The following is an 11,639-nucleotide window of genomic DNA, read 5'->3' on the forward strand; positions in this document are numbered from 1 at the left end:
AACATTTATTTGGGGCCCTGCTTCTGATTCTTTTGTATAGATACCCAGAAGTAGAATTGCTCGATCATATAGTAATTCTATGTTTAATTTTCTGAGGAGCTGCCATCCTGTTTTCCAGTGGCTGTGCCATCTTACATTTCTGCCCAACAGTACATAGAATTCCTTCCAATTTCTCCACATTCTTGTCCTCACTTGTTGTTTTCTATTGTTTTGATAGGAGCTATCTTAATGGCTGCAAGATGGCATTTCATTGTAGTTTTGATCTGCATTCCCTGATGGATAGTGATGTTGATCATCTTTTCATGTGCTTATTTGTCATTTATGTATATCTTCTATGGAGAAACATCCTTTCCCAAGTTCTGAATTGGGTTATTTCTGGGTTGGTTTTTTTTGTTTTTTGTTTAAGAGTTTTCTCCATATTTTGGATATTAATGTCTTATCAGGTATATGATTTGCAAATATTTTCTCTTATTCAGTGAATTCTCTTTTTACTCTGATGATTCTGTCTTTGATACACAAAAGCTTCTTAAATTTCAGGTTCAGTTTGTGTTACCTATACTTTTAGTGTCAAATCCAAAGAAATTATTGCCAAGTCTAATGTTGCAAACTTTTGCCCTGTATTTTCTCCTAAGAATTTTATTGTTTTAGGTCTTTGATCCATTTTGAGTTAATTTTTATATGTAGTGTTAAGTAAGGGTCCAACTTCCTTCTTTTGCATGTGGATATCCAATTTTCCCAGCCTCATTTGTTGAAAGAACTGTCATTTTCCCACATTGCCCAGAACTTGGGTAAGAAGATTTCCACTTGTTCCAAGAAGCATTCTCATATCCCCTAACCAGGATTGTGTAAGATCTTTGTAATTTTCTCTTTGAGAAAGTCATGTCTCTCTCAGCATTACATCCTTATCATCATGACTATTAAAGAATGTGAAGAAATGTCTTAGATTTTACCCCACATGCAAGATAACAAATTATCCTGTCAACTTCATGGATGCTGTCAGAAGGCATGAGACTCCTGGGTCTGAGAAGAAGGATTTTATTATTCATGACACAAGGACAGCAAGAGCTTTGTGTTTTCATTTGTTCTTGTCTGTATCAGGCTTCCCAGAGGTGATAAAAAGAGGCCCAAAAAACACATAATAGGTTTACATCACAAGTGAAGATGTGAAGAAGAAATCCAAATATTTTAATGTTGGTCACGAACAAACCTGCCCAAATTTTGCCTCAGAGGAAAGCATTGTTTTTATTATGCTGATCAAGTAATTAACCTGTCCTTTTCCCTGGGGAATATACTGTAGACATTATCTGAAGCTGGTTGTTATATGAAAAGTTCTTGAAAAGATAATTTAGGACAGAAGCTGACACAAGCTGTGAAGAAATTTAGAGCAAAACTTGTCTCTCAGCATGGTGCAACTTTCCCTTTAAAACATGAGCCTAATCAACCTTCTAAACAAAAAGGCCCACTGAAGCTTTCTGGTCCCAAGACTAAACTTGACTGTGTGCACACTGGGGTTGTAAATATTGGAAGAGACAAGAAGAGATGGGATCACCAGGAAATCTGACAGAAAACCAGCTCCAAGGGTGAGGTGATGTCAAACTGGATGAGGCAATGATAGATGACAGCAAATAAAAAGCAAGGCAAGCACAACATTTTCAGAAGAAGTGGAAATGTGTTATCTTGAAATGTAAAGAGACAAGTTGCTACTGACATATATAACAAATTATTCTGAATAGATTGCTGATGTAAATTTTAAAGATATAAAATGATGTTTTTAGAAGAAAACAGAGAACATTTCTGAGCTCTAATAGGAAAAGACTGTTTTTAAACAGAGCAAAAATATCAACTATAAAGGAGGACATGACAAATGAGCTTGTATTGAAGTTAAGTGCTTCTACTCATCAAAAGAGAAGATAGAAAACAAGATGGAGAATTCGTTTCATCTTGCAAAACTGAAACAGTAACTCCCCATCTCTTCTTCCTCAGTACCCTAACAACTGCCTTCCTGCTTTTATTGCTGTGATTTTTACTACAATAAATATCTCATAGAAGTGGAATCATACAGTGTTTGTCTTTTTGTGACTGGTTTATTTCACTTTATATAGTATCCTCAAAGTTTATCCATTTTGTGGTATATATCATTATTTCCTCCTTTTAAGCCTAAATAATATTCCATTGTATGTATATACCAGTTTATTTTTGTATATGATATAAGAAACTATTCCAGTTTGATTGTTTTGCATGTAGCTGTTCAGTTTCCCAACACCATCTGTTGAAGAGGTTGTCTTTGCCATACTGTATCTGCTTGCCTCCTGTGTCATAGAGAAATTGACCATTAAGTGTAGATTCATTTCTGTTCTATTTATTCTGTTCCATTGATCTATGTGTCCATTGATATTGTGTCAGTACCACACTGTTTTGATGCCTGTAGTTTTATAGTGTAGTTTGAAATTGGGAGCAAGATAGCTCCAGCTTTGTTTTTCCTTCTCAAGATTGTTTTGGCTATTCAGGGTCTACTGTGTTCCCATACAGACTTTATGTCTTCATTCCAGGCTTTCTCCACCATGGTTTTATTTGGGTATGAATACATACCCATTCACTGTTACACCCTGAAACATGCTATCTTTCTTACCTCCTGACCCATGAGGAGGTAATGCTCACATGGACTATAGAGTCCATGGAATTCTCCAGGCCAGAATACTGGAGTGGGTAGCCGTTCCCTTCTCCAGGGGATCTTCCCAACCCAGGGATCGAACCCAGGTCTCCCACATTGCAGGCAGATTCTTTACCAGCTGAGCCACCAGGGAAGCTCAATTTTAAGGCAGCTTATAGCAAATATTGTCTGTGGATTGTTGCAGGGTGAAAGGATTACAAGCAGAAGAAAGGATGTTTTTTTCCTGCATCCAGAAGTCTGGAGATATACCTGTTCTTCTGTATATGAAATCATCATCCAGAGATACACAGGGACCATGTAAGTTGATTTTATGAAGGTGAACGTGACAATGTGAGTTCATATGAATGTGTGTCATGTGTTTAGGAATATGATGTGAGTTTGGGTGTGGTAAGCATGTGCACAAATGTTTGTGAGTTTTAAACTATAATTGTGCAAGTACTATATACATAAGTATGTGAGTATTAATGCACATGGGTGTTTGCATCTGCCTGTAAGTGTTCAAATGAGTTTGTGTGCAGACTTAGTTGACCACCAAGTATGGCTCCAAATCCCTAACTTGAAAATTGGCAATGATTGCATCATGACGCTGCATCAAATGTAGATGTATTTATATGAAAAAAACAGATTTCTTGCAAGTCCTAATTTATATTTCTTAATTATCAGAGTACCAAGTGCTCATTCTTGAAAAATAGCACAATTAATTAATGAATGTAGAGCACTGTGGTAACTATTTTATCTCTTTGAATGAAGTAATTGTGCATTGGTTCATCTGATATTTACAAGAATGGTAGAATCTGTCTGTTGAGCTGTCAGAACTAAGTGCTCATTTGTGACAGACTCATTTTGAACCTTCTCATTTTTTCCATGTATATTGTTCTGTTGTGTGTCAGTTGCTCAGTCATGTCTGACTCTTTGAGACCCCATGGACTGTAGCCCACCAGGCTCCTCTGTCCATGGAATTCTCAAGGCAAGAATACTGGAGTGGGTTGCCATTTCCATCTCCAGGGGATCTTCCCAACCCAGGGATCGAACCTGTATTGCAGGCAGATGCTTTACTGTCTGAGCTGCTAGGGAAGCCCCACATTGTTCTGTGTCTGATTCTAATTGCTAATGGAGGTGAATAATCATAAAGTAAATTTTCCTACAACATCTCCATGTTGATTGGCATTGATTTATGCAAAGCATCCAATTAATTGGCTCTGATTTGTGCTGACATTTTCTATAATGAGTAATGTGTCCTGTTCTTCCTTTTACTTGTCTCTCTTTGAATGTTTTTCCCAGGTATTTTGTCCCATTCCATTTCTCTAACAATACTTTAATTGATCATTCAGTTTAACGGTCTGAAGATTAGGAGAGCTCTAGTTTCAGGGTAGAGAAACATCTCAGGGAAGTAAAGAATGCAGAGGGACACACAGTTTATGCCAGTCCCTTATGTGTGTGACTTCAGAAAGTCCAGCTTTCCTCAATGTGAGACCCTGTCTGCCTCCAGGGATCATGGAAATTAAGAAGGCTCTTGGAAACACTCCTTTAGTCTCCTAAGGGTGCTAACTAGAAACTTGTAATTGTTTCCAGTAATTAACAACCTAGAGAAAAGTTTCCAGAAATGTTCTCAGCTCCCAGGCCTGCACTCCCATTGCTGCTGCAGGTGAAATGATAATTGCAGCTCTGATAGGAGGGGAGGGGAGGACACAGCATCTCAAACCCATATATCAGGATCCAGTTGCCTCCCTCCCACACAGACACTAGGTATAATGACCACCAGGAAGCCCACTCTCCTGATAGCAAGAAGGTGTCAGGTAAGTGTTTTCCATCTCGTTCTAAGCAGCAGAGTCTTCAAGAGAAAGTCAGATCAAGAGTCTGGAGAAGAGATCATATCAGACAAAGGCAATCTTCTGTGTAGTAACTGGATTCAGTGCCAACAGCGGGCAGGATGGTGTAAGTCTGAGGCATGAGCTGAGCTAATATTGAGAGATGGTTTCTAGAACCCACGGCAGTCTCTAAAGACCCTTCATGCAATCAAATGTAATCCTCTGACAGTTTCTGTTGTGACTCAATACACGTTACAGCAAAACCTGATTTTTAAGGTGCTTAAAAATATTTGTGATGAAAGGATCCTAGTCCACATTGGGGAAATGTCGTTTGTAAATAAGTATATGGTCTATCATTTGGTAATATTTAAGCTATTTGTTAACTATACTGAAAAAAGCTTTGCTTCTCACTGAGTTAAAGCTCTTGGATTTAACTCATTCATGTCCATCAAATCCTTTTCTAGGAAAAGAATGAAACTGCACACATGGCATAATTCCAATAAAGATATTTTTCTCAACCTAAAAAAAATTGTATTTTAAGTGGTAAAATACATTTGTAAAATCAGTCTGCTGTTGAGTCTACCTTACAGGAATTATAGACTCCATGTTCAGGATGACTAGAAGTTCACCACCAATCCATACAGGTTTGCAATAAAATGTATGATGGATCTGAAGAAATCATCTAATCCCATGCAGAAAGTGTGTCTAAATGAAAATGACTTGAATAGAAAGTGTTGCTCCAATCCTGGATGTCTGATGCAATTAGTGTAGACAGTAACTTTGCCTGAACTGAAAACCTCTGTAGTGTGTTAATTCTGGTGAGGTTACTGTCATTCTTAGATTTAAAGAACGGTTGACATGGTAATTTTAAGTTAGAGGCAGCAGCTGCCAGTCTCCTAGCATGTTGATACTTTTTTTTTAAATAGGCTACTATCAATCCAAAAATCCAGTCTCTGAATTTATAAAATACATAAGAATACATGCCTTGCAGATGCTATTTTACACATATGTCTGGTATGTCAGTGGCATGCACAAATATTATTTCTTTGTTGCTATTTTTGCTTAGCTCTGGAATGAACAAATAGATAAGTATATGAATTGAAAACAACAATAATTCAGTTTTTGCACTCTTTTATCATGTATTAGTGTTTTATGGCTCAAAGTTTACAGTGTTACTTGTGCTTATTCAATAATTCCTGTGATAGGTACATTATACCTACTTTACAGACATAAAAGCATCCTAATACCATTCCAGTACTGAGCCATTCTCATCTTCATGACATTAGGTTATCTTGGGCAGGTTCCTGCCATATGCCATATTCTACTGCCAGCAATCCGTATATATGTATTAAAATATCTAAAACCTAATACATAATACATAGTGCCCTAAAGAATAAAGCTTTACAAAAATGGAATCTTCTTATAATAAAAATATAAAAGACCATTGGTCTAAAATCAGGTTAAGAAGTTGTGAAATCAAAACTAAATATGGGTATGGATTATTATTTGAATACAACTAACTGGTTTTTGGCAGAACTGGTGGGTCAGTGCACTCTCTTGACCAGCCTAATGAGTTTCTAAAGTCTTCACTCTGCCCTGTGCAGCAGATCTCAACAAATACATAACCTCTCTGTGTTACCTTTCCATGAAAAAATTGAAGTCACAGAAATCCTGGGCTTGTGGATTTGTGAAGAATGAAGTGATAGCATGGAGTGCCTTCAACAAGTAATTTTGCATTTTAAGTGCTCTTTCAATGTTATACATTGAGCCCTTTTAAGCCTACTAGTAACAGAAAAGCATAAAGCAAAATTTTCCAAGTAGGACCTGAGGATAAGTGGAGAATATTGGATTTCAGTGGATATGATGCATGCAGCCCACACCTGATGTTCCCATAGAGACACTAACTCACGAGACAAGTACCAGTGACTGTGAACTGAGAGGATGGCTGGCAGCTTTTTCATAATAGGCACGATCATCGTAACACAGACCGTGGTTGGAATCCTGGGGAATTTCTCACTCCTTTGCAGTTATATCATCCTTCACTCCATGGGTTACAGGTTAAGGTCCACAGATTTGATCCTTAAGCACCTGATTGTGGCCAACTCCTTGGTCCTCCTCTGTAAAGGGGTCCCCGAGACAATGGCAGTGTTTGGGTGGAAGCAGATCCGCAGTGATTTTGGCTGCAAACTTCTCTTCTTTCTGCATAGAATGGGGAGGGGAGTGTCCATCGGTAGCATCTGCCTCTTGAGTGTCTTTCAGGTGATCACGATCAGTCCCTGGAACTCCAGGTGGGCAGTTCTGAAAGTAACAGCTCCCAAGTACACCGTTCCCTCTATTTTCCTGTGTTGGATCCTGCAAATGCTGGTAAATGTCATTTTTCCCATCTATATAACTGGCAAATGGAGTCACAATAACATCACAGAGGAAAGAGATTATGGCTGCTGTTCTACTATTCTTACTGACCAGAAGAATATAAAAACCAGAGACGCCTTGTATGCAGCATTGCTATCACTCCCTGATGTTTTATGTTTGGGGCTCACGCTCTGGGCTGGCGGCTCCATGGTTCTCATCCTGTACAGACATAAGCAGCAGGTCCAGCACATTCGTAGGACCGATGCCTCCTCCAGGTCCTCCCCTGAGTCCAGAGCTACTAAAACCATCCTTCTCCTGGGGGGCACCTTTGTCTGCTTTTATGCTCTTTCCTCCATCTTTCAAGTTCTTATGGCTCTTTTTGTTCAGCCCAGCTGGTTCTTTGTGAACATGACTGTAATCATAGCAGCGTGCTTCCCAACTGTCAGCCCCTTTCTGCTCATGAGCCGTGACTCCAGTGTACACAGGCTCTACTTTGCCTGGAAAAGAAATGCAAAGTCCTCTACTGTTATGAGAAAAGTGTGAATTTTATTTATTTCTATAGTGAGCCATTGCCAGCTCATTTATTCAGCCTCAGAATCCTAATTTAAATTTTGTATTTCAAGATAATATATGGGACATGCCAAATGTCTTCTTCAATATAAAGACCAATTGAAATATATTGTCATGAAATATGAATACCTCATAAAAAATCATATCATTGAAGTTTCCTTGTAGAAAAGGAGTTCACAAATTTATGCAATAAACAAGTCTTGAAATGATATGCATATTATAAAGTGTTCAAATGTGTTACTTTCAGTCTACAAAACAAATTTCCCACAAATGAAGTAGGTATGGAATTATAGATAAAAGTATACATGAAAATGGATCAGTGTATACAGTAGTCAAAAATAAAATGGAAGAAATTAATGTCCTCAGAAAGTAAAGAATACCCTGGTTACTACGCGAAGGTAAAATCGGGTAAGAATTTGGGAGCCAGTTACCAGTTTATAGTTATCATTGTTAAGAGAGATGGCAGTATTTATTAGAAAGAGTCTTGCAGGGAGATTAGCACAGTAAAATATTTCCATGTAGAAATGAGCAGTTTGAAGTGAAGTACAATAAAAAACACACTGAAAGAAAACTATATTTCAGCAGATTTAAAGAGCTGAAATAGATTTGACATATAACATTGTGTGAATTTTAAGTGTAAGATGTGATAATTTGTTACACATAAATATTGTAATGTGACTACCATTACAACCACATATCACAATGCATAGCTTTTCTTTTACATCAAATTTGTCATTGAATTATAGTTGATTGACAGAATTATAGTAGTGGCAGAGGTACAACATTGTGGTTCAATATATAGGTTATACTTTGTTTCAAGTTATTATGAACTATTGGCTATATTCCCTGTGCTGTAAAGTATGTCCTTGTAGTTTATTTATTTTATACATAGTAATGCGTACTTCTAAATCTTTACTCTGTCTTGCCCCTTCCCACTTTCTCTCTCCAGTGGTGAGCGCTAGTTTATTCTCTATATGCGAGTCTTTTTCTATATCATTATTTTCATCCATTTGTACTAGCTTTAGATTCCATATGTCAAGGGATAATACACAGTATTTATCTTTCTCTGTCTGACTTAATTGACTAAACTGAATGATTTCCAGGTCCATCTATGTTAGAAGCAGCAAAATTTTATTGTTAAAGGGTGAGGAATATTCCATTGTGTGTGTGTACTGAATTCATTAGTTTTCTGGTGGAGACATTAGGGTTTTCTATAGAAAGTATCATTTCTCTATAGTAGTGACAGTTTTACTTCTCTTAGGCATTGGATGTCTCATTACTTTTTTGTCCAAATATTGTTAAACCAGAGTGGCAAGAGTGAGCATCCTTCTCTTGGTTCTGATTTTAGAGGAAAAAGCTTTCAGATATCCACCTCTGTGGGTTTGCCTTTATTATGTGGAGATGTATTTTCTCTATGCTCATTTTTCTGAGAGTATTTACCATGAATGGATGTTAGATTTTGTCAATGCTTTTTCTATGTGTATTGACACAATCTTGTGTTTATCTTCCTATATTTAATGTGGTGTAACACGTGGATTGACTTGTGGATTTTCAACCATCCTTGCAACTCTGGAACAATGCTACGTGGTAATCATTTATGATACCTTTTATAGATTGTTGAATTCTGTCTGCTAATATTTTGTTGAAAATTTTTTTCAACCATATTCATCAAGAAAATGATCTGTAATTTTCTGTAGTGTCTCTTTATAGTACTGATATCAATGTAAAGTTAGCCTGATAGAATAAATTTCAGAGTGTTCTCCTCCTCTTTAATTTTTTGGAATAGTTTAAAAAGGATAGAGGGGAAGGCAATGTCACCCCACTCCAGTACTCTTGCCTGGAAAATCCCATGGACAGAGGAGCCTGGTAGGCTGCAGTCCATGGGGTCACTAAGAGTCGGACATGACTGAGTGACTTCACTTTCACTTTTCACATTCATGCATTGGAGAAGGAAATGACAACCCACTCTAGTGTGCTTGCCTGGAGAATCCCAGGGATGTGGGAGCCTGGTGGGCTGCTGTCTTTGGGGTCTCACAGAGTCGGACATGACTGAAGCACCTTAGCAACAACAAAAAGGATAGATTTTATTTAAAAAATGTTTCATAGAATCACGTGTGACACCCTCAGGCCCTGGACATTGTTTTCTGGGAGGTTTTTGATTCAGTTCAGTTCAATTCAGTTGCTCAGTCGTGTCCGACTCTTTGTGACCTCATGAACCTCAGTACACCAGGCCTCCCTGTCCATCACCAACTCCTGGAGTTCACTCAGACTCATGTCCATTGAGTCGATTATGCCATCCAACCATCTCATCCTCTGTCGTCCCCTTCTCCTCTCACCTTCAATCTTTACCAGCATCAGGGTCTTTTCAAATGAGTCAGCTCTTCACAGAAGGTGGCCAAAGTACTGGAGTTTCAGCTTCAACATCAGTCCTTCCAATGAATATTAAGGACTGATTTCCTTTAGGATGGACTGGTTGGATCTCCTTGCAGTCCAAGGGACTCACAAGAGTCTTCTCCAACACCACAGTTCAAAAGCATCAATTCTTCCTTGCTCAGCTTTCTTTACAGTACAATGCTCACATCCATACGTGACTACCGGAAAAACCATAGCCTTGACTAGACAGACCTTTGTCGACAAAGTCATGTATCTGCTTTTGAATATGCTATCTAGGTTGGACATAACTTTCCTTCTAAGGAGTAAGCGTCTTTTAATTTCATGGCTGCAATCACCATCTGCAGCGATTTTGGAGCCCCCTCCTCCCCCCCCCCCCCCCAAAAAAATAAAGTCAGCTACTCTTTCTACTGTTTCCCTGTCTATTTGCCATGAAGTGATGGGACTGGATGCCATGATCTTAGTTTTCTGAATGTTGAGCTGTAAGCCAACGTTTTCACTCTCCTCTTTCACTTTCATCAAGAGGCTTTTTAGTTCCTCTTCACTTTCTGCCATAAGGGTGGTGTCATCTGCATATCTGAGGTTATTGATATTTCTCCACAAATCTTGATTCCAGCTTGTGCTTCCTCCAGCCCAGCATTTCTCATGGTGTTCTCTACATATAAGTTAAATAAGCAGAGTGACAATATAGAGCCTTGACGTAGTCCTTTTCCTATTTGGAACCAGTCTGTTGTTCCATGTCCAGTTCTAACTGTTGCTTCCTGACCTGCATATAGGTTTCTCAAGAGGCAGGTCAGGTGGTCTGGTATTCCCACCTCTTTCAGACTTTTTCACAGTTTATTGTGATCCACACATCAAAGGCTTTGGCATAGTCAATAAAGCAGAAATAGATGTTTTTCTGGAACTCTCTTGCTTTTTTAATGATCCAGCAGATGTTGGCAATTTGATCTCTGGTTGGTTCCTCTGCCTTTTCTAAAAACCAATTGAACATCTGGAAGTTCACAGTTCATGTATTGCTGAAGCTTGACTTGGAGAATTTTGAGCAGTACTTTACTAGTGTGTGAGATGAGTGCAATTGTGTAGTAGTTTGAGCATTCTTTGGCATTGCCTTTCTTTGGGATTGGAATGAAAATGGACCTTTTCCAGTCCAGTGGCCCCTGCTGAATTTTCCAAATTTGCTGGCATATTGAGTGCAGCACTTTCACAGTATCATCTTTTAGGACTTGAAATAGCTCAACTGGTATTCCATCATGTCCACTAGCTTTGTTCGTAGTGATACTTCCTAAGGCCCACTTGGCTTCACATTCCAGGATGTCTGGCTCTAGGTGAGTGTGAATGATCACACCATCATGATTATCTGGCTTGTGAAGGTCTTTTTTGTACAGTTCTTCTGTGTATTCTTGCCACCTCTTAATATCTTCTGCTTCTGTTAGGTCCATACCATTTTTGTCCTTTATTGAGCCCAACTTTGCATGAAATGTTCCCTTGGTGTCTCTAATTTTCTTGAGCAGATCTCTAGTCTTTCCCATTCTATTGTTTTCCTTTATTTCTTGGCATTGATCACTGAAGAAGGCTTTCTTATCTCTCCTTGCTATTTTTTGGAACTCTGCAGTTGAATGAGTATATCTTTCTTTTTCTCCTTTGCTTTTCACGTCTCTTCCTTTCACAGCTATTTGTAAGGCCTCCTCAGACAGCCATTTTGCTTTTTTTCATTCAGGATTGTCTATTTCTTCCTAATTCAGTCTTATTTTTTAATATAAACATATTTATTTTAATTGGAGGCTAATTACAACATTGTATTGGTTTTGCCATACATCAACATGAATCCACCATGGGTGTACATGTGT

The 11,639-nt window shown here is 38.3% G+C and overlaps 1 protein-coding gene across 1 annotated transcript; it reads left to right on the plus strand.

The window, feature by feature from the left end:
* Positions 1 to 2,860: 2,860 nt before the first annotated feature.
* Positions 2,861 to 8,520, plus strand: LOC102396098 (vomeronasal type-1 receptor 4-like). The gene has a single exon (XM_025270277.3). It carries the CDS (start codon positions 6,421 to 6,423, stop codon positions 7,372 to 7,374), a length of 954 nt encoding a protein of 317 aa, XP_025126062.3. The 5' UTR covers positions 2,861 to 6,420; the 3' UTR covers positions 7,375 to 8,520.
* Positions 8,521 to 11,639: the final 3,119 nt, after the last annotated feature.

Source organism: Bubalus bubalis, chromosome 18, assembly GCF_019923935.1.
Source record: "Bubalus bubalis isolate 160015118507 breed Murrah chromosome 18, NDDB_SH_1, whole genome shotgun sequence".
Classification (NCBI taxonomy): domain Eukaryota; kingdom Metazoa; phylum Chordata; class Mammalia; order Artiodactyla; family Bovidae; genus Bubalus; species Bubalus bubalis.